This window comes from Somniosus microcephalus, chromosome 8 (assembly GCF_052327205.1).
Source record: "Somniosus microcephalus isolate GS21.2 chromosome 8, FLI_Smic_1.0, whole genome shotgun sequence".
Taxonomy (NCBI): domain Eukaryota; kingdom Metazoa; phylum Chordata; class Chondrichthyes; order Squaliformes; family Somniosidae; genus Somniosus; species Somniosus microcephalus.
In genome coordinates, this window is record NC_140994.1 from 211,232,827 (window position 1) to 211,259,053 (window position 26,227).

The window sequence follows — 26,227 nt, forward strand, 5'->3', positions numbered from 1 at the left end:
GCAAGGTATATATTCCAAGAAAAAAAATGGAAAGAATAGTTAGACCACACCATTATTAACATACCCAATGATGAACATGTCTAAGAAAAAATAAGGACCAGATTTCATATCTTGCATCTGACTTGTTTTTAAGTGAGCATTAAAAACTGCCCAAAACAAATTGTAACCTTGCAGCTTACAATAAAATGTGAGTGGTCTTCTTTCGTGGGCATCTGATAAGCCATCTTTGAACTTTCTCACCATAAGTTTTACAACCACAATCAAGTTTAAGGGCTATAACAGTTGAAATTATTATTACCATACTAGAGTGCCAACAGCAAATTTTATAAAATCTTTATTCAATGTGGATACTTTAACCTCATTATCTAAAGATTTCTCCTGAACTGCCAGTGTGATATAATGAAGATTAGGGAGGATGTTCTGGAGAATAATATTGAGTTGGCTGATGGCTTTGCCACTAATGGTGAGGTAAAGGGAGAGGGATATACACAAAAGGTCAGAGTTGGAGAGCTGAAGGGTATGGGAGGTGGTATAAGGCTGAAGGAAGTTTCAGAGACAGAGTGGGGTGAGGCCATGGTGAGATTTGATGACAAATAACGAAGATTTAAAATTTAATGCGCTGGGGGACTGAGATTCAATGTAGGTCAGCACAGACAAGGTGTTGAGCAAGTGAGGCAGAAGACAGAAGCGGGGAAATTCCTCTGAGCTGCTTCAGCTTCACCCACGTTACTTTGTAGGAAGTGCGTCACAAACCCCGATTACGTGTGCAAGCGAAGTAACGCCGGTGGAGCAGGAGCATGTCCAAGGAACTTTCCAGCCTTAGTGTGGGACAGATGGCTGCATTTTAGACCAGTTGGAGTCTATGGGGCCAGTGAGTAGGACATTAGAGAAATCAAGTCTACAGGTGTCAAAGGCATGAGTAAGGGCTTTGCGGCAGAAGAGATGAGGTGGGGTGGAGGCAGGGAACGCGGTGGAAATAAGCAATCTTTTGCACAGTCTAATTCAGACTGAGCAAATGGCCGGGGAGGAGAATAAAGTCAATGATAATGGTGCAGACTTGGCGAAGGCTGAAATTGATGTCTCCCCAGTGTTTAGTTGGTGGAAGTTGCAACTCATCCATGACTTGATGTCAGATGGACAGTCCGACAGCACAGAGGTGGTAGTGGGGCCAAGAGGAATGGTGTAGAGGTAGAGCTGGGTGTCATCAGCATACATATGGAAGCTGACCCCATGCTTGTTGATGTTACCAAGGGGCACTGGCTAACTGTGCTGGACCATATGTACACTGCCTTTCTAAATGAGGAGATCTTAGAATATTTAGAATTGTCCTTTGGATTTAGCTTTCATTCACCCAATATGTCCTTATAAATGTACAATAGTGAGTTGGGTGCTGATCCTAGCATTAAAATGCCATTAGAAAGTTCGATACTTGAGAGGGTTTTACCAAGTAATACACTCTGTTATGCAATGCAGAATTTTTGTATATGAAAACACACTGTTGTATAGGGGTATAACAGTCCTGTGTACATATTATATAATACACTGTGTGTTACTGGAACACACATGAATATATGTAATATATAGTACATTACAGTCTGTGTTACTAGATATAGCATTCATCTGTGTAATACAATGTTACTGAGACATAACACACCTGCGTATGTCTTATATAATAGGGTTGATTTTAACTTCAGCCATGAAATGTGCGGACAGCATTCTGCTGCTGGGAGGCCTGGTCTACTGAAGGCCCCATTACCATGCTGCCAATGAGCTGCATGCCCCGAATGGACATCCTTGCTGCAGCTTGCCAGCTCTGGGCCAGTGCAATATCAGTCGGCCTAGAGGTTGAGGCGCAGGCAGGTCTGGAAGGGTGGGTGGGCGGAGCCTAGGATGGCAGTGGCCCACATTATTCTTGTGGATCTCGGAGTAGCACACCTGCTCCTCCTGGCCCTACAAAAACAAATTATTTACATATATTTTTGGGGCCTCTTCCTCTTCACCACACAGTTCAACTGGACGGAATGTGCACAGCGCACACGCTGCCCAGTTGTCCCTCTGAGTTGCACTGGGGGCCTAGGTACATCATTTTTCATACAGTAATGAAGCTGCCGGCTGATTCGGGCGGGCGCCCATGAAAGTCCACAGCGAGTATGGCAGCGGGGCAGTAAGTGGGCCACAGCAATTTTAACTCTATCATCGCCCCATTACTGCCAGGCAGGCAGAGTTAAAATCAGTCCTAAAATTCACTGTTATTACACTCCTGTATACATATATATATTGTGTGTTGGTGGGCAGATCATATTATACACTATGGCCCTGAAATTATGCCTTGGGATACCAGTGTATGGATGCTTATGTGTTTGTCTGAAATTCCTCTTTGCTATTTTAGTGGAGGCGTTAACCTATTTAAAATAGGTTAATTTGTTTTATAAAATAGTGGAGAGGTGAATTTCAAACACATTAACATTCATGCTCTATGGCATAACTTCAAAGCCTATGTATGTGTTACTGGGCATAACACTCAGATGTATTATATCATACTACACTGTATAATAGGGTGCAACACTCCTGTAATGGATCATAACACAGTGTGTAACTGTGTATAACATACCTACAGCATTAAATAACAAACTGTGGTACTGGGTATGACATTACATCAGATAATGTTGTAGTTTCCTTTTTAACACCTGGCTACTTCCTAAAATTTCTAAAAAGTACAAAAAAAATTCCCTTTTGCTTTGCAATCCTTGTATGGCCTATGAAGTCAGCACTTTCATCAATGTGACAGACTTCCAAAAAGTGCATTTTGTGCTTTATTTTTATTAGAAGATGAATGCCACAAAAATCTAATCATTTTTATTTATCTTTACAAGTCTTTCCTTGCACTTAATCTTATCCCTCACCTAATGGGAGTTTTTTTTTGTTCAAAATCTTAATCACAGGTGCATGACCTCTCCCTCCAGACTGCCAACATGTTAGTACGACGCAGACAGACTGCCAAGCGGGATAGAGCAATGAACGTCCCCAAAATAGTAAGCACGGTGACTGTTTAGCTCCTTACTTCTTTATGACAGTGTATAATAAGAAACCAAACTCGGCAAAAGTTTCTACATCAGATGTAGGATAACAGACAGCTGTTGGTGAGTTATGAGGCAGCAATTCAATCAAGAACTCCTGATGATGTCACAAACCATGAGATTAAAGCTTGAAGGGTTTATGAATGGTAGCAGACGTCTTTCAAAGACTGAATCACTGCCTTAAACTTACTGTCAACCATTAAGCTTTATACAGGAAACTTTGTGCTATCCGGAGGTGAGCTATCCGGCAATCTGGAGCCACCGGCAAAAATCAGCAGCCGTTTTTTATTCTTTTTGTTTTTGTTTTTTGCTTTGTTTGAACAGTCAAGCTGTGCAAGGTCTGTAGCTATAGCAACAGCTTCAGCTACAGAGGCTTGCAAGCCACACCCGAGTGTTTAGAAGCTGTTGCTAAGCAACAGTGTTTGTTGTCAAATACGGAGATAAGTATCTCCGTATCTCTCAACATTAACTCTGGAGAGTACGGCAGTTTTGAGGCAACGGCAGCAGCTCGGTCCCGTGGGTGCCGGATAGCACAAAGTTTCCTGTAATATATAGTGTATAGTTTCTTTAAGTAAGACTTATTTCTTAACTTTTCCTACTGTTATGCAACAATTGGGTAAAAGCAGCAGGGAAATAAGAAGACAGTGATGTAATACCTGAAGGTATAAGGCATCACATAACTGGCACTCTAGTAACATGAAATTATTTCTTCACAGATCACCAGGGTATAAACTACACACTATATACTATATTTAGTAACTTTGACTGCATGCTGGTTTATTATAAGTTGAGTCACATACTATTTCAAAGGGCTTTTACTGACTAGAATTTTAAAAGTTCACTAGACACAGAGATACTCCTGTTAAGCTGGCAGTTGTAGGGCAAAGAAAAGAGAGGCAGTGACACTGAAACTTTAACCATTAAGTTGGAACTTGCAGAATAAGCATTTCGTAGGTCAGATTACCAACCGAAATGAGTGCGAGAGTAGTAACTGGGGATTTGAGCCACCTGACTATTCTTTATCCAATTACTCTGGATACTTAGGAAGCCAGAATGCTCCTTCTGACAACCTCTCCACCACATTTTCGATGTACAACCACGCTTTCTGAATTCAATCGCTGAAGCCTTTGCGACCGGTCAGCCGTAGGTTCTGTGTCCGAGTCACTCATTTCAGCATCAGAAAAATAGCCATCAGTCTCATTGTCGAAGAGCAGCTTCACCTTTGATGTCTCTTTGGGCTTTTTTTCTCTGTCTGGGCTCATCTGCTGGTATCCGTTTCCCAGATCCTGCTTCTGCACTTGTGACTTCCTGCTGCTTTCTCTTGGTTTTGGAATCTTGAAAGTTACCCAAGATTTGGGGTTTGCGGATGTGTTAGGCACTTTAACTGAAGAACTGGGTTTAGGTGAAGCAGATTCAAAATAGTCCAATGTTTCACCAATTTCACTGATATTTCTTATCGGTGGTGTACTGGGGAGAGCTGCCTTGGAACTGGAATGATGTGAGGCCTGCTTTTTGCTGGTTTTTCGCACTTCGTTGGCCCTTTTGTGACTTCCATTGGCCTTTGACCCATTTTTGCAAATGCCCTGGGTAGAAAGTTCATTGGCGTTATCAGGCCAGGATGTGCCATCTAGTGGATAGTCCAGCTGCTTCTTATGTTGGTTCTTGGTGTGAATGATGCCTGCTCGATCTCTCAGAGACTTAGGTTTACCATCTTCCCCTGCTTTGTACCTGGATTTTTTTTCCAGTGCATAGGATGGTTCCGACTGAGGATCTCCGGCATGGTTCATTGAGCCAATGCTCAATAGTGACTGCTCATCGTGCAGAAGTTTATCTGACAGGAAGCCTGTTGTCTCTTCATTTCCTGGACCGCTGTGTAAAGACCAATGGCTCAGGAGATTTTCTGTCTTAACTTGAACAGTCTGGGCCAGCCAATTCTGCAAAAGTTCCCCATCCAATGAAATGGAGGATGACAAACCTGGAAAAGAAATACCATAATGAGCACGACCTAAGTTTTATACTTTATTGCAGTCAACATCACACATGTGTAGAATAAAGATTCTGCTCTCCGCTAACTCTCAACCACAATTCAGAATTACTCAATTTCAGGCCAAAATCTTACCGTGTTTAAATCAGAGTAAAAATTCATGAATTTCAACATGGCAGCAAAGCAAATCATTTTGCTTATTTACAGGGGCACATCTAACAACAAAATTCTTTAATTAATTATTTACTATATGACTCCCAATGAACCAGTTATTGCAACCATATTTTTTCTCCTCCAATTGTCCCCTCTTACTCCTGCATGTGGAGACTTATTTTGGGATAGGAGGGCTGATTCCGCGACGAGGCAGAAAATAGCTCTTGCTCCCAGTGTTCAAGTGTGCACTCCCATGCGAGCAGAGTGGCTGCTCAACCCCACCAGATCCCAGAGTCAGTTAATTTACATCATTTTAATAAGTTCCCCGTGCAGTTTTCCCATGCGTGGAAAGAGATGAATTACCCTGGGGAGGGTGTTGGGGAAACCGAGAAGGCGACAGCACTCAACGGGAACCAGCAGTTTTTTTTGTGGAGACAGATTAACAAGACAGTCTCCACAGTCTGGTAGAAGCTCCCAGAAATGCCTCCTTTAGCAAAGAGCTTGGCGGTTTTGTTGGAGGAGCTGCTTTTGAGGAAAGTGGTAATTTTGGGGCAGTAGGAAATCCTCCAAAACGGCAGGGATGACCAATCACCTCAATGCCATCTCCCAAGTGCATCGCTCATGGGGGAAAATGGAGGAAAAAAAGTTCTCTGGACTGAGGGAGGGTGCCGAGGTACAGAAGACTATCGGGTGCTCGCTAAAAAACCAAGAGATGGTTGTATATGCATGCACCTAGCATTTAGACCACCATATGCTGTCACATCTGCAATGCAGCTTGCAAAACAATGGTTCCCACACCTCACTTTTTCAACCTCCTAAACATCTGAAGTCGCAACTTCAAATTGGTGGCTACAAAATGGACAGGTTTCCTTGTCACTCACTGCGCTGACATGTTTCATTATCATGACTAATCCTTTACAAAAGAAAAATAAATCAAGCCATGTTACACAAGGTATTAGGGCAACAGCCACAGCAATGGAGAATATAGATTTGATCACAGTTCCTTTATCACCGAGACTACAGAGTTCCTGATCTTAGTCATGGAGGATCTAAACGATAGCCCTCTGTGATGGGGCTGTTTATGCCAGAGCTTTTAACGTCAGCGACTCTTCGATGCACCAGTTGGCCTGGCCATGCATCAGCTTCAGCCACTGCATTTACAAATTTCCACTAAACCCTCCCCATTTCTGTTATTTGAAGTCAGTGCTGGAGGCAATGTTATTTTTCTAAAACGCATTTTTGCCATTTGGAATTTTTTTTGACTTGTAATCTGAAATTCCTGTCTACAAATAGCAGATGTTTTTGGAGCATCAAAGGAGACTGTGGGTGTGTGAACTCACTGCAACAATTTCCACAAGTGACTTGTTTGGATGGTTCCAAAGGTGCAATGTCTGTGCCCCTCCTGTACAATCCTTTCTATGAAAAACTCACTTTTGCTGGTCCTGTTGGTTGGAGTTGCTGTCGTGCGTATCTGTCGCTAGCTTATTTCCTTCCTCCTGGCCTGCTGTCTCCTCCTGGGAAGTGGTTTAGACATTGGGGGTGGGTGAGGTGCCAGACTGCTTGGTATTTCCTCAGTCAGAGCATCAGTTGTTTGGATAGGTGCTTCAGCTATGCATTTGTGGTGAGCAGGGCTACACTCTGACCTAGCAAGGAGATGCACCTTTTTGCAGCTAGCAGCAAAGCCTGTGCTGGCCTGTGTGCTGTGGAGACCTCTCACCCTCCAGTGAGTAGGCCCACTTGTTCTCTGACACAACTGAACTCCAAGGACCAATAAGAAATAACTTGTTTGAACCCTTAAAGCTAATCCAAGCTCAAGCAAAACAGTGTTGGAAAAGTCCCCTCATTGTGTTTACAGGGAGGGCATACAAACAGTGGGATATTTTAAATCATTTACACCCTAGCAACACTGGCCACTAGGAACCTCTCTACGTATTCCAGGCATCTGGCATTGCTATGGCATAAGGAAGGGGATTTTAATATTTAAAGGGGCTGCGGGGAGTTGAATTGGTTGCAGAGCAATCAATTAAATTATGCAAAATGTAATACATCCTCTCGTTGTCCAGAGACAAGCAGCCTGCTGCAGGCATTTTCCATTCTCACCTGCAGACATGCTTCCCAATAGATGTGGGGATCCCCTTGGAACCCACCTAAAATACAGCAATTATCCCAAACCCAGAAAACTGGCGGAGGTCAGGGCTGGCCATTGGAACGAGTGGAGGCCTGAAAGATGTGCCAGAATTTCACCAAGGTGGAGTATCAAAATACGCAATGAACATATAATAATGTGATATACATGTGAATGTAAACTCTTGAAAGTATAATACGTACTAAAACAAAATCCCACTTCTGAAACATGAAAAGACTCATGAATGATAGACAAATACCAGACTAATAGAACGGTGACATGCAGGGCACATGCGGGCCAATGGATGTGGGATTGTGCATGTGGTGAGTTCCCAGGTTTGGCTGGTGATCAGAGGGAGATGCTTCCTTCACAGAGAGGCGTTTACATTGGCCATTCCTATTTAGCTCTTAGTGGCGTTTTACACCGGACAGAAAAAAAATATATATAACCAATTTTCACATACATCACCTTTGATTTGCTCATACGTCAAGGTATTATTGATTCTGCAAAGGCAGCAACAAAGCAATACCAAGAACAGTTTAATTTTTATCAATGAACGCTGCCAGTGTCAGATTGAGTGACGTTGTTTCTTCTTCATCACTCTCCTTTCCCCTCTTCTTGCACCACTTGCTGGGCATGTTGGATTTCTTGGGTCTCTGAAAATGAGGACAAGCTACTCGTAGAGGCTGGAGGAGGAGGGGGAGAAAGGCTCTCAGCAGGAGGCCTTAACCACCTAGGGTCTTCCGAGAGCAATTCTCTTACCTCAGCCTGAGCCAGGAGCAGTGCGTGAGGCATCTGCGCTTTACAAAAGAGGTACTCACAGAACTCTGCCACCTCTTGCAGCCAGACCTGCAGCCTCACACCAAGGCAGGGACAGCGGTGCCAGTGGCTGTGAAGGTGACCGTGTCCCTGAATTTCCTCACATCGGGATCTTTCTAGGCTGGAGCAGGTGACATCTGTAACACCTCCCATTTCGTCATCCGCTGCTGCATAAGTGAGGTGACAGACGCTCTTTATGCCAAGAGAGGACTTCATCATCTTCTCTATGGCCAGAGAGAAGCAGGCAGGGCGTGCATGTAGCTTTGCCAGGATAGTGGGCGGCCCCATGGTACAGGGCGCTATCAACTGCACGCACGTGGCTTTGCGGGTGCCGCATCTAAATGCTGAGATGTACCGCAACCGCAAAGGTTCCACTTGCTGAATGTGTAGTTGGTGTGCTACCATGCTCAGCACATCGTGAAGGTGAATGCCCAGTATCTTGGCAGCAGTCATGATGCTTTTTTCTGCACCAGTCTGCTGCTCCCTCAGTCTTTGAGCCACCATGACAAACCAGAGGGTGGCTACTGGGCAACAAGGGCTATCCATTGAACACCTGGCTCATGACTCCGCTCCGCAACCCAACCACAGTGGGTGGCATGCGTACAATGTGAGCCATGCTGCCACACGGAATCTGATAGAGCCGACCATTGGCATCCTTAAACAACACTTCCGCTGCCTTGATCGCTCTGGAGGAGCCCTACAGTATTCACCAGAGTGCGTCTCAAGATTCGTTGTGGTCTGCTGCCTGTTCCATAACCTCGCCATCATGAGGGCACAGCCCTTGCCACCAGGCATACGGTGACCAGCTGAGGAGGAGGTGGACGAAGAGGAGGAGGAGGAAGCAAACCAGACAGCCCCTTTCTGCCTGAGCTGTCTGTGATCGATTCATCCGACTGCGGTAGCAGTGAACGCAACCCCAATTCCCCACTCAACAATAGTCCCACACCTTACCTTCCCTCTGTTACTGACTATCACAGCGTCCTCTTGGCCACAATGCTGAAATAAAGGCTACCGCAACAGAAACATTCCAATCCAACTTTATACATCAATCCATCCAATATTACAGAACAAAGTCAACTAATCACTCTTGTGCATTCCCTTAGAGCCTGTCTTCAGTGTGCCTTTGCCTGTCCTAGTGCTCCTACGAAGTTCTACCCCAGTGGCTGCAGCATAGCTGGTGGAAGGCTGCTGACTTTCAGTGGAGGAGACTGCAAGTGGCCTTGCAGGATTACCTCGAGCAGTTCTGGGCCTAGAAGGCCTGGCTGCAGTCTGCCCCACCTCGGCATGGGCGGCAGCAGTCTGGGCTGGCTGGCTGTCAGGCAACATCAAGGGCACTGGTGGAGTGGCAGGCCTGTGAGGACGAATGCGGTCATCCTGAGAGTGGACAGCAGGCTCGTGCTCCACTGAACCACTACCACTCCCCTGGGGTGGCGCCTCAGCAATCCTAGCCATCTGTTGGAGGACAGATTGCTGTACTGCTGTGACACCCTGCAAGCCCCTTTCCACAATGGTAAACGCAGCCACAATGGCAGCAGTCTGAGCTTGCGTGGCAGAAGTCTACGGGCTCGATTTTCCAAGCCCCGAGGAGGCGGGTTTGGAAGCGGGAGTGGTGGGAAAATTGCAGAATCGGGGAGCAGGAACCCATCCCGCCCCCAATCTGCCTCCGTGCCAACGTCTCAGGGGGCGGGTACCCGACCTATGCTGGGAGCCGCCTCCCCGAGGCAGGAAGGGGATTAGTGCCAATTAACTGCCTGTTCTATTTTTAGCCCTGAAGTGTGGGCTGTCCGACGGCTCCAAACCACGTCAAGTTAGCAAGGCGGACCGTCGGTCTGCAGGGGTTGGAGGGGTCAGGATTTCCGTTGTGCAGGTGAGTGATGGGTGCATGTGTGCAGAGGTAAGTGTGTGAGGTAAGTGTAAAGTGTTTTAATAAGTTTTACTTACCTTTACATTCTCCTGCAGGCGTCAATCCTTCAGTTCCCAGGAGTCCCTCAGCTCACCGGCACAGAAAGCAGAATGGCTGCTGAACTGTCAAAAGCTGCAGCCTCTGCTTTCTGCTCTGGAGAGCTCTCTAACTGAGTCTGAGTAGAAGGACTCAAGTTAGAAGACAGATTGTCGGTGTTTGACTGCTTCACAGAGCCATCAAACGCTGATTTTTCATCTGTCAAAAGCTCTTGACAGATGAAATGTCAATCGCTGACATCACCAGTAACCAGGTGTCCCTTAATTGGCCTGCTGAGCCCGCTGGGCGGGCTTAACAAGGTTAATCAAGGGAAAATAGTGGGTTGGCCACAAGTCGATGGAGGCGGGACTACAACCCAAAAAGTGGGAGTTCCGCCTCCAAAAGATCCCCATTGACAAAATCGAGCCCTAAGCTTCCATTGCAGCGGTCAGACGTTGGGTGGCTTCTGCTTGTGCTATAATGGAAGTGGAGACATCAGCCATCAGACTCTGCATCATGGTTGGGTCCACAAGTGCACTAATTGAGTTGGCCATCACTTCCATACTGGAAATCATGGGCCCCAAGATCTGCGCAAAACCCTGTGCGAGGTTGGTGCCGCACTCCTCCGTGCGGCGGGAGTCTTGGAGCGGCAGCGGGAAACTCGGCAGCGGCGAGTATTTAAAGCGCGGCGGAGACCAGGTAGGCCTCAGTGCGGCGGGAGTCTCGGAGCGGCGGCGGCGAGTATTTAAAGCGCGGCGGAGACCAGGTAGGCCTCAGTGCGGCGGGAGTCTCAGAGCGGCGGCGGGAATCTTGGCGGCGGCGAGTATTTAAAGCACGGCGGAGACCAGGAAGGCCTCAGTGCGGCGGGAGTCTCGGAGCGGCGGCGAGTATTTAAAGCGCGGCGGAGACCAGGAAGGCCTCAGTGCGGTGGGAGTCTCAGAGCGGTGGCGGGAATTTAAAGCGCGGCGGAGACCAGGTAGGCGTACTAATCTCCAATCTCAGAGAGAGGGAGAGAAGTAAAAAGTAATCCAGTGTGACGTCACCAGAAAGCAGGTAAGTGTTGGTTGGTGAGTATTTCTCTCTTTTTAAACTTTAACTCTGTGGTTTATAGTTTCTAAAGTCTCTGTGGTGTAGCGGGGACTGTTTGTAAACCAGGGCCCTTAAATATACTATTTAACTGTAGTGTAATTGGTGGGATTGATTTGATTTAATTTAATTGCAATTAACTAAAGGTTAAGTCATGGCAGGATAGCCCGGTGCTGTGGTATGCTCCTCCTGCGCTATGTGGGAACTCAGGGACACTTCCTGTGTCCCTGACAACTATGTGTGCAGGAAGTGTGTCCAGCTGCAGCTACTGGCAGACCGCATTGCGGCGCTGGAGCTGCGATTGGATACATACTGGACAATTCGCGAGGCTGAGGATGTCGTGGATATCACGTTTGATCAGTTGGTCACACCGCAGGCAAAGGTTGGACAGGCAGAAAGGGAATGGGTGACCAACAGACAGAGTACTAGGCACAGGCAGATAGTGCAGGGGTCCCCTGTGGACATCCCCCTCTCAAACAGATACACCACTTTGAGTACTGTTGGGGGGGATGGCTTATCAGAGGAAGGCAGCAGCAGGGGTGGCTCTGCTGCACAGGACGGGAGGAAAAAGAGGGGTAGAGCTATAGTAATAGGGGATTCTATTGTAAGGGGATTAGATAGGCGTTTCTGCGGCCGCAAATGAGACTCCAGGATGGTGTGTTGCCTCCCTGGTGCAAGGGTCAAGGATGTCTCAGAACGGCTGCAGAACATCTTGGAAGGGGAGGGTGAACAGCCAGTTGTCGTGGTGCATATAGGTACCAACGATATAGGTAAAAAACGGGATGAGGTCCTAAAAGCTGAATACAGGGAGTTAGGAGGTAAGTTAAAAAATAGGACCTCAAAAGGTAGTAATCTCAGGATTGCTACCAGTGCCACGTGCTAGTCAGAGTAGAAATAGAAGGATATTTCAGATGAATACATGGCTAGAGGAATGGTGCGAGGGGGAGGGATTCAAATTCCTGGGACATTGGAACCGGTTCTGGGGAAGGTGGGACCAGTAGAAACCGGACGGTTTGCACCTGGGCAGGGCCGGGACCGATGTCCTAGGGGGAGTGTTTGCTAGTGCTCTGGGGGAGGGTTTAAACTAAAATGGTAGGGGGTTGGGAACCTGAGCAGGGGGACAGAGGAAAGGGAAACAAGGGCAGTGTACGCCAGCTCATTAAATATATTTAAGAGGGAATTAGATATATTTCTACGGGCAAAAGGGGTTAAGGGTTACGGAGAGAAGGCGGGGACGGGATACTGAATTAAAGGATCAGCCATGATCTCATTAAATGGCGGAGCAGGCACGAAGGGCCGAATGGCCTACTCCTGCTCCTATCTTCTATGTATCTATGTAAAAGCAAAAGATAGGAAGGAGAACAACAAAAGTGGCAGTCAGAGAAATCAACGGTTTAAATCAAACATGGCCACAGTAAATAATAATTCTAATAGGTCTAAGAGCGTTAAAAAAACAAGCCTGAAGGCTTTGTGTCTTAATGCGAGGAGCATTCATAATAAGGTGGATGAATTAGCTGCGCAAATAGAGGTAAACGAATATGATTTGATTGGGATTACGGAAACATGGCTCCAGGGTGGCCAAGGCTGGGAACTCAACATCCAGGGGTATTCAATATTCAGGAAAGATAGGCAAAAAGGAAAGGCAGGTGGGGTAGCATTGCTGGTTAAAGAAGGGATTAACACAATTGTAAGGAAGGATATTAGCTCTGATGATGTGGAATCTGTATGGGTAGAACTGAGAAGATAGTATCATTTGGGGGATAGATAGGGTTCTCTGCAGTCAAGAGCGGGAGACCCGAAGGCTGTGTTGCCTGCCCGGTGCGAGGGTTAAGGACATCTCTTCTGGGCTGGAAAGAAACTTGGAGTGGGAGAGGGAGGATCCAGTTGTCGTGGTCCATGTTGGTACAAACGACGTAGATAGGACAAGGAAGACGGTTCTGTTAAAGGAGTATGAGCAGCTAGGGGTCAAATTAAAAAACAGAACCTCAAGGGTAATAATCTCTGGGTTATTACCTGAGCCACGAGCGAATATGGCTAGGATAAATAAAATTAAAGAGTTAAATGCGTGGCTCAAAGACTGGTGTGGGAGAAATGGGTTTTGCTTCTTGGGCCACTGGCATCAGTACTGGGACAGGAGGGAGCTGTTCCGTTGGGACGGACTCCACTTGGCCAGTGCTGGGACTAGAGTCCTGGCGAATCATATAACTAGGGCTGTAGGGAGGGCTTTAAACTAATTAGTGGGGGGGAGGTTTCTAGAGAGCAAATAATAGAAATGACAACAGAGAAGGTCATAGACTTAGGTAGCAGTGGGGGAATTAAAAAACAGAACGTGTCAGGAAGGGACAGAAGGTATGGAGCAAAAAGTACTAAAAAGGGAAAAAACAGGAACTAAGTGTTACAAAACATATTTGAAAGTTCTTTATCTGAATGCACGTAGCATTCGTAACAAAATGAATGAGTTAACGGCACAAATAACGACATATGGGTATGATCTTGTGGCCATTACAGAAACATGGCTGCAGGGTGACCATGACTGGGAATTAAACATACCAGGTTATTTAACAATCAGGAAGGACAGGCAGGAAGGGAGAGGAGGTGGGGTGGCTATGTTAATAAAGGAAGGAATCACTATAATACAGAGAAATGATATTGGGTCAAAGGAGCAGGATAGTGAAACAGTTTGGGTGGAGATAAGGAATAATAAGGGGAAAAAAACACTAGTGGGTGTAGTCTATAGGCCTCCGAACAGTTGCAACTCTGTTGGACGGAGTATTAATCAGGAAATAGTTGAGGCTTGTAATAAGGGAACAGCTATAATTATGGGGGATTTTAATTATCATATTAACTGGACAAATCAAATTGGGCAGAGCAGCCTTGAGGATGAGTTCATTGAGTGTATTAGGGATGGGTTTCTTGAGCAGTATGTAACTGAACCGACCAGGGGGCAAGCAACCTTAGATTTGGTCCTGTGTAATGAGACAGGATTAATTAAAAATGTCCTAGTAAAGGATCCCCTTGGAATGAGTGACCATAACATGGTTGAGTTCCATATTCAATTAGAGGGTGAGGAGGTTGGATCTCAAACAAGCGTGCTGAGCTTGAATAAAGGAGACTATGAAGGTATGAGAGCGGAATTGATTAGAGTGGACTGGGAAAATAGATTAAAGGGTAAGATGGTACATGATCAGTGGTGTACATTTAAGGAGTTATTTTACAACTTCCAAAAAATATATATTCCACTGAGGAAAAAAGGGTGTAAAAGAAAAGATAGCCATCCGTGGCTAAGTAAAGTAATTAAGGATAGTATCCGACTAAAAACAAGGGCATATAAGGTAGCCAAATCTAGTGGGAGGATGGAAGATTGGGAAGTCTTTAAAAGACAGCAAAAAATAACTAAAAGATTGATTAAGAAAGGGAAGATAGATTATGAAAGTAAATTAGCAAAAAATATAAAAACAGACAGTAAAAGTTTCTATAGTTATATAAAAAGAAAAAGGGTGGCTAAAGTAAATGTTGGTCCCTTAGAGGATGAGACCGGAAAATTAATGGTGGGAAACATGGAGATGGCAAAAACACTGAACAATTATTTTGTATCAGTCTTTACAGTAGAGGACACTAAGAATATTCCAACACTGGACAAACAGGGGGCTCTAGCGGGGGAGGAACTAAATACGATTAAAATCACTAAGGAAGTGGTACTTGGTAAAATAATGGGACTCAAGGTGGATAAATCCCCTGGACCTGATGGCTTGCATCCTAGGGTCTTGAGGGAAGTAGCGGTAGGGATTGTGGATGCATTGGTAATAATTTTCCAAAACTCACTGGACTCAGCAAAGGTCCCGGCAGATTGGAAAACTGCTAATGTAACACCCTTATTTAAAAAGGGTAGTAGGCAGAAGGCTGGAAACTATAGACCTGTTAGCCTAACATCTGTGGTTGGTAAAATGTTAGAGTCCATTATTAAGGAGACAGTAACGGGACATTTGGATAAACATAATTTAATAGGACAAACTCAGCATGGTTTCATGAAGGGGAAGTCATGTTTGACAAATTTGCTGGAGTTTTTTGAGGAAGTAACATACAGGGTGGATAAAGGGGAACCAGTGGACGTAGTGTATTTAGACTTCCAAAAGGCATTTGACAAGGTGCCACACAAAAGATTATTGCTCAAGATAAAAAATCACGGGATTGGGGGTAATATTCTGGCGTGGGTGGAGGATTGGCTCTCTAACAGAAAGCAGAGAGTTGGGATAAATGGTTGGTTCTCAGATTGGCAACCAATAACTAGTGGTGTTCTGCAGGGGTCAGTGCTGAGTCCCCAACTCTTTACAATCTATATTAACGATTTGGAGGAGGGGACCGAGTGTAACATATCAAAGTTTGCAGATGATACAAAGATGGGACGGAAAGTAGTGAGTGAGGAGGACATAAAAAACCTGCAAAGGGACATAGACAGGCTAAGTAAGTGGGCAGAGATTTGGCAGATGGAATACAATACTGGAAAGTGTGAGGTTATGCACTTTGGCAGGAAAAAGCATAGAGCAAGTTATTATCTTAATGGCAAGAAACTGGAAAGTACTGTCGTACAAAGGGATCTGGGGGTCCTGGTGCACGAAACTCAAAAAGTTAGTATGCAGGTGTAGCAAGTGATCAAGAAGGCCAATGGAATGTTGGCTTTTATTGCTAGGGGGATGGAATATAAAAACAGGGAGGTATTGCTGCAGTTGTACAAGGTATTGGTGAGACCGCACCTGGAATACTGCATACAGTTTTAGTGTCCATACTTAAGAAAAGACATACTTGCTCTCGAGTCAGTACAAAGAAGGTTCATTCAGTTAATCCCGGGGATGAGGGGGTGGTCATATGAGGAGAGGTTGAGTAGATTGGGACTCTACTCATTGGAGTTCAGAAGAATGAGAGGCGATCTTATTGAAACATATAAGATTGTGAAGGGGCTTGATCGGGTGGATGCGGTGAGGTTGTTCCCAATGTTGGGTGAAACTAGAACTAGGGGGCATAATCTTAAAATAAGGGGCTGCTCTTTCAAAACTGAGATGAGGAGAAACTTCTTCACTCAGAGGGTGGTAGGTTTGTGGAATTTGCTGCCCCAGAAAGCTGTGGAAGCTACATCATTAAATAAATTAAAAACAGAAATAGATAGTTTCCTAGAAGTAAAGGGAATTAAGGGTTACGGGGAGCGGGCAGGAAATTGGACATGAGTCTAGGTTCGGAATGGTCATGGCCCTGTGGCTAGTGGAGCGGGCCCAGGGGCCGTGTAGCCTGGTTCTGTTCCTACTTCTTGTGTTCTAATTCTGTGTTAGATTTCAGGAGATGGTTTTATTCCTGTTCCTGGCTGGGGTGGAGATCGCCTTTACAGAAGGTAAGTACTGTAGAAAATATAGGGACAGAGTGCTCTCCTGGAAGAATTTCGATCGCCTAGATGGGTCGGAGAGGAATTTCCCAGATTTTTTTCTCCCAAATTGGCCATTGGGTTTTTATCTGGTTTTTCGCCTCTCCCGGGAGATCACATGGGTTCGGGTGGATGCACAGTGATAGAAGATTTGAGGTTAGGATCAGATCAGCCATGATCTTATTGAATGGTGGAGCAGGCTTGAGGGGCCGATTGGCCTACTCCTGCTCCTATTTCTTATGTTCTTAAATACCAAGGGGCAGAAAACGTTAGTGGGAGTGGTATATAGACCTCCAAACAGTAATGCTGAGGTTGGGGATGGCATTAAAAGGGAAATTAGAGAAGCGTGCAATAAAGGCACAGCAGTCATCATGGGTGACTTTAATCTACATATAGATTGGGCTAAGCAAATTAGTAACAATACTGTGGAGGAGGAATTCCTAGAGTGTTTACAGGATGGTTTCCTGGACCAATATGTCGAGGAACCAACCAGAGATCAGGCCATCTTAGACTGGGTATTATGTAATGAGAAAGGATTAATTAGCAATCTTGTTGTACGAGGCCCCTTGCGTCGGAGCGATCATAATATGATCGAATTCTTCATTAAGATGGAGAATGAAGTAGTTGACTTAGAGACTAGGGTCCTGAATTTAAATAAAGGAAACTACGATGGTCTGAGGCGCGAGTTGGGTAGGATTGATTAGGGAATGTCACTCAAAGGGTTGATGGTGGATAGGCAATGGCAAACATTCAAAGACCGCATGAATGAACTACAGAATTTGTTCATCCCAGTTTGGCATAAAAATAAAACAAAAAAGGTGACTCAACCGTGGCTAACAAGGGAAATTAGGGATAGCATAAGATCCAAGGAGAAGACATATAAATTGGCCAGAAAAAGCAGTAAACCTGAGGATTGGGAGCAGTTTAGGATTCAACAAAGGAGGACAAAGGGATTAATTAAGAAGGGGAAAATAGAATATGAGAGTAAGCTTGCAGGGAACATAAAAACTGACTGTAAAAGCTTTTATAGATATGTGAAGAGAAAAAGATTGGTGAAATCAAGCGTAGGTCCCTTGCAGTCAGAATCAGGGGAATTTATAATGGGGAACAAAGGAGTGGCAGACCAATTAAATACCTATTTTGGTTCTGTCTTCACAAAGGAGGACACAAATAACCTCCCAGAGATGTCGGGTAACATAGGGTCTGATGAAAGGGAGGAACTGAAAGAAATCAGTATTTGTAGGGAAATGGTGTTAGGGAAATTGATGGGATTGAAGGCCGATAAATCCCCAGGGCCTGATAATCTACATCCTAGGGTACTTAAGGAAGTGGCCCTAGAAATAGTAGATGCATTGCTGATCATCTTCCAACATTCGATGGAATCTGGAACAGTACCCATGGATTGGAGGGTAGCTAATGTTACCCCACTATTCAAAAAAGGTGGTAGAGAGAAAACAGGGAATTACAGACTGGTAAGCCTGACATCGATAGTGGGGAAAATGCTAGAGTCCATTATAAAAGATGTAATAGCAGAGCACTTGGAAAACAGTGACAGGATCGGACAAATTCAACATGGATTTACAAAAGGTAAATCGTGCTTGACTAATCTACTGGAATTTTTTAAGGATGTAACTGGTAAAATAGATAAGGGAGAACCAGTGGATGTGGTGTATTTGGACTTTCAGAAGGCTTTCGATAAGGTCCCGCATAAGAGATTAGCGTGTAAAGTTAAGGCACATGGGATTGGGGGCAAGGTATTGACTTGGATAGAGAACTGGTTGGCAGACAGAAAGCAAAGAGTTGGAATAAACGGGTCTTTTTCCGAGTGGCAGGTAGTGACTAGTGGGGTACTGCAGGGATCGGTCCTTGGACCCCAGCTATTTACAATATATATTAATGATCTAGACAAGGGAACTAGATGTAATATCTCCAAATTTGCAGACGACACAAAGTTGGGTGGGCGTGTGTGCTGTGAGGAGGATGCCAAGAAACTACAGGATGATTTGGACAGGTTGGGTGATTGGGCAGAAGCATGTCAGATGCAATATAACGTGGATAAATGTGAGGTGAGGTTATCCACTTTGGTGGCAAAAACAGGAAAGCAGATTATTATCTGAATGGCAATAGATTGGGAGAAGGGGAAGTGCAACGAGACCTGAGTGTCCTTGTGCACCAGTCGCTGAAGGTAAGCATGCAGGTGCAGCAGGCGGTTAAGAAGGCAAATGGTATGTTGGCCTTCGTAGCGAGAGGGTTTGCGTACAGGAACAAGGATGTCTTGCTGCAGTTGTACAGGGCCTTGGTGAGACCACATCTTGAGTATTGTGTGCAGTTTTGGTCGCCTTATCTGAGGAAGGATGTTCTTGCCATGGAAGGAGTTCAGTGAAGATTCACCAGGCTGATACCTGGGATGGCAGGAATGACGTATGAGGAGAGATTGGGACGATTGGGCTTGTACTCGCTGGAGTTTAGAAGAATGAGAGGGGATCTCATTGAAACTTATAAAATTCTGACATGACTGGACAGACTAGATGCAGGAAGGATGTTCCCAATGGTCGAGGAGTCCAGAACCAGGGGTCACAGTCTAAGGATAAGCGGTAGGCCATTTAGGACAGAAATGAGGAGGAATTGTTTCACCCAGAGAGTGGTGAACCTGTGGAATTCTCTACCACAGAAGGCAGTAGAGGCCAATTCATTAAATATATTCAAGAAGGAGTTGGATATATTTCTTAAGGCTAAAGGGATCCAGGGGTATGGGGAGAAAGCAGGGACCGGGTACTGAATTTGGATAATCAGCCATGATCGCATTGAATGGCGGAGCAGGCTCGAGGGGCCGAATGGCCTACTCCTGCTCCTATCTTCTTTGTTTCTATGCTCCTTGACATTGCACTCAGGCTTTCTGGCAGGCCTGCCAATGCACCAAGCATTTCATTGTGCATACCCATCCGCGTTCGTCTGTAGGTTACCCCATTGAAGTCCTCATCGGAGTCTTCTGCAGTAGAACTCATGTGTGACCTCACCCTCCAGGGAGCTACCCTTTCCCCCCTGCTCTGGCTGCAGCCTACTCGTGCCCGGTGACTCAACACGTGCAGATCCCGCCTCTAAACTACGCCCAGTGCCAGTATCAAATCGAGTGACGGTGTTTCTTCTTCATCGTCACACTCCTTTCCCTCTTCTTCTTTCACCACTGGCTGGGCAGCTTGGTTTTCTTGGGTCTCTTAAATGAGGAAGACACAAGGGTAGGGTTGTTGTGGGGATGAAAGCAAGAGGTACATGCTTCCACCAGGTGCAGCTTGTAAATCAGAAGAGATTGTGGGATGAGGGGGGAGGTGGGATGCGAGAAGGAGGATTAGTTATGAGGATACCGTCATCTTGGATTGCTTCAGCCCCGCCCGCTGGCCACGGGCTCAGCGATTGTCCTCTAAAGAATGGCCAGCACCGTCTCCTACATGCGGGTAAGATTATGCAGGTGCGCCTGTGCCCCTTCGGGTAGCCTCTGCTGGCTCAAAGCAGGGTGGGGGGCGTTCCTGGACTATGCCAGAATTCCACCTATTACACCCTCAATGGAATTCTCGGTTAAGAGTTGGAAAGAGTTCCATGAAAGCCCAAGAAAAGGCTTAAAAAAAAATTTTTTTTTTTTAAATCGCTCAAATAAACTCAATTGCTCCTGAAGGGGACTGATTATTTTGGGTAGGCTGGGAATTGGCTCCTTGAGGAGCAGACGAATTTTGAAACTCCCCTTCGTCTTTGGCTCAGGAGTGGCCTCGGGGCAACTCAGGCGGAGTGGCTGCGGGACTTTGAAGGACAGATCAGGGTGCGTGGCACTGAAGTTGTCTTGCAGGCATTGGCGGTCCACTTTAACTATGCTAATGACCCGGTTTCTGCAATTTGGAACCAGGTCTGCATCTTTGGGGGATCAGTGGATTTACGGCCTCCTTCATCGCACTTCCACCAATAGAGTGGGCCGATTGAATTTTCAACCCTACTGAATTTAAGTCTCACTTCAGTGTCTAGGGTATCTGAATCCAGAACCGCACACAACTTGGCAATCTGACTCAGACAGCCTATAAGGACAGTTCGAATGGGAAGAGAAAAGATCTACTGAGGTGGACAAATGTAGCCATGTAAAGCAATTTATTGTTCCTTTCTTTCCTCTTTGCAAATTAGCTTCCTATACCCACATTACTCCATAATCCTCTTCAGTCTAGTTCACTGATATTTTTAAAGCTGCCATAAATTCACTGCACATCTTCCAGGGGTGACGCTGCAACAGCTCAGACAAAGATCCTGCCTTCCTTTCCCCCTGTTGTAGTCCGGTCTCGCTCCCCAAGTTAGCAGGAAAGAAGATTTGTATTTATTTTGGCCTTGCTATCAGTGATATGCAAGATGAAATTTGGAATGCTGCGCCATTCAAAGCTCTCAAATGAAGCTCACCGAGAGGCCGGCTAAATTCATGTGTGTAGCCTCATACAAAGAGGTCACATCAGTGTTACACAACATGTACAAAGGATCTGACATTCTGAATGTCTCACCTCATTACTGCTTGAAAGGCTGAGGAAAAATTCATAAACGGAAAGTGATCAGATGACCTGCTCCCTGTTTAGAGTTAACTGCCAGGGAATCTGAGATATTACCTGGTTGACCTCCCTCCCTTTGGGGAAGAAGGAAGCTTGGTGGCACTCCTAACAAAAGACAATGTTCTTGACATTTAGGGAACCGTATGAACAAAGAACACCCTCTCCCCGTGCGTCCCCCACCCCACTCCCACCTCCCAGATGCACGTGGCACTGGAGTACCAGCATGTTGCTGTTCCTCATTTTTTTCTTTTAAACAACAATGAGCACCTGGGTGACTTACCAAGTTGCTTCAACAAGGACCGCGTTTCACTCTTTAACTTGCCTTTCTTCTCAAGACTGCCCTTTGATCTGTTCTTCCCACGCTCCTTTGGGTCACTCAGTTTTCCTTTTATTTTTTTTCCAGAATATCCTAGGACAGAGAATCCAACACAGAATTTCCCAAAGCTGGTAACATGGATGGCTGCTGTATTTATTTAATGGAGAGGAGACTGTGGGAGCAGGATGAAGGTCTTGTGTGAATGTTACAGAATCAGATCCAGGTAAAACAACTGAAATCTGAGTTTAGTCAAATAGATCCCAGGCAGCAAAGTGGCGCAGCTCACTGGAGCACTGATGTGCAACATTACTGAGCAGTAGGACATTAAACATCATGCCTGCAATTGTCCAGATGATCTTAGTCACGATGCTGTGGGGAAGTAATGAGCGAAGCCAGAGGGGGAAGTCATCCTTATGGACAGTCTCACAAACCTCTTAGTAGCCAATTCCGATTGGAGAAACCCAGGAACAGGTTGCCTGTCCGTCTGTTTTCTTGGCTATAGTTAGTGGGAGAAAAATAAATGGATTTTTTTTTCAATTCTTTTAGTAAAAATTAGAAGCATTCTCTGATGGCAGTAACAAGAGCAGTGTTATTTAAACATAATATACAGTCATGCTTGAAAGTGAGTCATTATAATGTCACCCAGCCTTAGCTACCTAGAAAAACATCAGCTATGGGATGGAGGCTGGCTTATCAGACAATCACAAAAGCACATAATAGGTGACCAGATTTCATTATTTGAGACTCTACTACCTATCTGCTAGAACTTCAAATGTAGGTAAGATTTTACTGCTTTATCAGAAAGCAGCTATTAAGCAACCAGTTTCTGACTAGCCTATTTTCTACATTTTACTGACATCAGAAATTCATAATTGATTATCAGTAATAACTTTCTGTTGCACAATTTCTTGCAGATTGTTGTCTACAATGGAGGTTTGTCCAGGGTGTAAAGTATTTTAGCTGGTTATTATATTTGATCTGCTGTAATCCAGTAAATTATTAAAATAAAAAGCATCTTAGGACAAGTGACTGCACACAGCTTAGGATGTAAGCATGGCAATGTTTAATCAGGACAAACTCTCAATTAACAGGAGTGAAGATAATAGATGACTATTTAGGGGTTTCAATTTTTAATTCACCCATTGGAATTCCTCGATGACGCAGTTGGTAAATGTAATGTCTGATTTAGAACTGTGCTCTTACACACCAAGGTTACAGGATTAGTGCGAAGTTAGTTCATCTCAGCCAGAGTAGCATTGGGAGCATTATATTTATTGTCATTGATCTTTGCCCTCCTTAGCTCATGGGCAATCAGGATTCCTCTGTGTGCACGACCACGGGTTAAGGATAGGGTTCGGCTCAACTATGGGTGGTTAAATATACCCTGCTGATAGCTGAAGAATGGATGTTGTTGCAGGGTACCCGAGGGCTACTGGTGCCCATGGAGTTGCACTCCAGCATGACTCAGCACCTTCAGCAGAAAAGGGGAGAGAGGAGGAAATCAGAGGGGCAATTGGAAAAGGAAAAAAAAAATCAGGTAGCACAGCCATTGCTATTAATACACAAGGGCAGACAACCTGCTCCTACAGGGCTCTGAAATCAGGAAGACCGCCTAAGGTGGGTGTAAACCCACATCTCACCATTCCTTGGTATACCACCCTCCCTCCAAAAAAAAGTTTTTATAGAAAGAACTTTAATTTTGTATCGCACCATTCACACCTTCAGGATGCCCCAAAATGCTGCACGGTTAGTTCTGAAATGTAGTCACTGCTGTAATGCAGGAAAACACAGCAGCCAATTTGTACACAGCAAGATTCCACAAACAGCAATGAGATAAATGATCAGATAATCTGTTTTTAGTGATGTTGGTTGAAGGATAAATGTTACCAAAACAACTCCCCTGCTTTTCCAATAGTGCTATGGGATTATTTATATCCACTTGAGCGCAGCCGGGACCTTGGATTAACATTTCATCCGAAAGACGGCACCTCCGACAGTGCAGCACTCCCTCAGTACTACACCGAAGTGTCAGCCTAATTATGTGCTCAAGTTTTTAGAATGGGGCTTGAACCCACGACCTTCTGACTCAGATGTGAGAGTGCTATATCTGAGCCATGGCTGACACCATGAATAATATCAACACAGAAACTTATTCAAAGAAAAATGAAGCGGTGGTGAAAACCATCCCATGCTAGAGCAGCCCACGTGCCCAGCACAGAGTTGGCATTCCAGTTAGATGGCAGAGCATGCCCAAATTGAAAAAAACTCTAGCCCCGATTTTAACTCTGGGCGGGAACTTGTCAGGCGTGGGCCGAGGTGGGCGGCAAACCGGATATTGGAACTCCCAGGCCTCATCTACACGTCTCCGGCAAGCAACCAGTGGAAAGCGGAAGCCAGCCAATGTCAGGTGGTAGGAGACGGAACGGTTTCCTGGCATTAGGCAAGTTTATCGGGAGTGGGGGTAAGCCTGGGGCAGGGAGGCCTGAACATTTTTGTGCCTAAACTGGCTCTGACTCTGCTTCCTGTTAGGTAGACCTGGTGGAGCAACCACAGCTGCTACCCAGCTCAGGTTCACAGGTAAAATAGTAGTCGGGCTCTGATCTGCATATTTAAAGAAGGTCCCCGCTGGTTGTTTGCAGCTGTCCCTCTCACCTGCTCAGAAGAGCCTGCAGGAGCCGTGTACAACCTCAGTGGGTGAGTCTCACGGGCAATTTTAGCTTCCCGCCAAGCAGGCAGGGTTAAAATTGGTCTTTCTCACTGTCTTTGTATATATATAAATAAAATGTGTTCAGTACCAATCTTCCTCCACTACACGTTATTAGCACATTTAGAAAACTGAATAGAATACACTGAGCATACCACCCACAAAAGTGGTCTACAAATGCCACTTCTCCCTAGGGCTCAACTACCAGAAGGGTTGCAATCAGAAGGGAACACATTCTAGTCATCCCCTTGCATTCAACTGTTTAGGTAACAGTCACCATACTACAAAGAATAAAACTGCCTTCACTGTCCCTGGAAATCTGGGTAGGTGCTTGCTGGACCTATCCAATGGAGAGTGAGCCACTCCACCCCTGAAACTCGCTGCCTAGCACAACTATAACTGCTAGCAATCGTCTACCGTACAAACCCCAGATTGCTCTCCAAGAAAGAAAAATCTTGCATTTACACAGCACTTCATCACATCTTCAGGACATCCCAAACCGCTTCACACCCAATGAATTACTTTTGAAGCGTAGCCATTATGTAGACAAACACAGCAGCCATTTGTGACCAGCAAGGCCTGCAGTCGTGCTTGGGATTTTTACTCCTATTTCCAGGCATAAACCCCTGCCAAGTGATAGGCCTGCACATGGGGTATGTTGGGCCGATTAAAACCACTTGAACCCTGACATACAGGGAGAGAAGGAGGAAAGTTGTCCTCTATACATCATACTATATTTAACTAAGCACTATATCAACACTGCAGCAATTCTTTCTCCAACAGTTTTATTCCTTGAAAATGAATCTGAACTGACTGAGTTTCTAAATCCTTACTTTAAACAGAGATTGCACAAGCAGTTCTGAATGGCGTGCACAATTCATCCAGCAGTATTTTAATGACATCACTTGGGATTGGGTATCTTTTTGATGACACATGAAAGGTGTTTCATAGTTAATGGTGCAATTACTCTCAGCAAGATATTCTAAATGAACATCAGGCATTTATCAAATCTCTTCACAGACTCACCTTTCTGCTGCAGCCTGATGCTAGTAAGCACAGTCTATCAACTAGTCCAGACTGGGGACTATGGACCCAAACAACACCAATTACAAAGTTCAACATCTTTCTTAAGCGTGAAATCAACACAGGCAGATAACAAACACTGTCTATTAACTCGGAGTCCCAGGGTACTGTGCTTCAGCCACTGAAGATTCCAAAGGAGTAGATCCTCTTGAGTGCTTGGTGGCAGAATGATTTAAACACAGACACTGATGATGCAACCAAATAGATTTCCAGCATTTTAAAAGGTACAACAAAGCAGCTTACTGTACACTTGGAGAGATTATTGAATCAGCGAATCAATACACAGTACTAGGAGCAGGTTGTGTTTTTGTAAGGTAGAACAATTCTTTGAAAAACTGTCGCAGGTTTTCAATTTTTTTGTAGCTAAATGCAAAGACTGGTGTGATACTGAGTCAAAGACCAGGAAGGTCACAGATCTACTGTATGTTGAGTTAGTTCATTTTAAACATAAAAATAAACAAAATTATATAAATACTACAAATCATTTTATGATTTATAAATAGGCAACATCCTTCATGCAAGTTAAACAAAAAATGACTGGTTTTTCCCAGTTTCCTGTTAGTCTGTAACGGGCTCGCAGGAAAAGACATGAATTATTACTTGTACTAGTGTATCTAAATACTGAACTAATTCTTACACAGCATTCATATCCCACAGTGTTAACTATACTGTTGCAACCCTGATAGGGCTGCAGCACAGGTATACTGGTTAGAAAGAATTCCAGTGACAAGCTAATCAAATGCAAGCACATCAGCCAAGAATTCTTTTACAGCCAAAGTACCTTTATTGAAAGTAGTGGTCCAATGGTGCATAACAATGGCTTCTAGGACATGCCATCAATGGACAGCTAATGAATAAGTGAACGTGAAGATGGCTTCCCCAATAGCTCAGTTGGTTTATGCACTAAGCACCTAAACTGTATAGACTAGGAACTTCTTCGGTACTATTCTCCAATCT

At 45.0% G+C, this 26,227-nt stretch overlaps 1 protein-coding gene across 3 annotated transcripts in view; it reads right to left on the minus strand.

Annotated features, from left to right (window-relative positions):
• The window catches only part of jade2 (jade family PHD finger 2), a 216,362-nt gene that overhangs the window by 8,522 nt on the left and 181,613 nt on the right, over positions 1 to 26,227 (minus strand). Inside the window, exons 13-14 of one of the 3 annotated variants that reach the window (XM_085995671.1) lie at positions 21,448 to 21,576; positions 4,086 to 5,052 (exon numbers count right to left, since the gene is read on the minus strand). In XM_085995671.1, coding sequence (XP_085851797.1) covers positions 4,118 to 5,052; positions 21,448 to 21,576 — 1,064 coding nt within the window. In that variant the 3' untranslated portion in view covers positions 4,086 to 4,117. Of the gene's footprint in view, positions 1 to 5; positions 5,053 to 21,447; positions 21,577 to 26,227 lie in introns of those variants that run through there. The other 2 variants (XM_085995673.1, XM_085995672.1) reach the window with 2 other exon arrangements.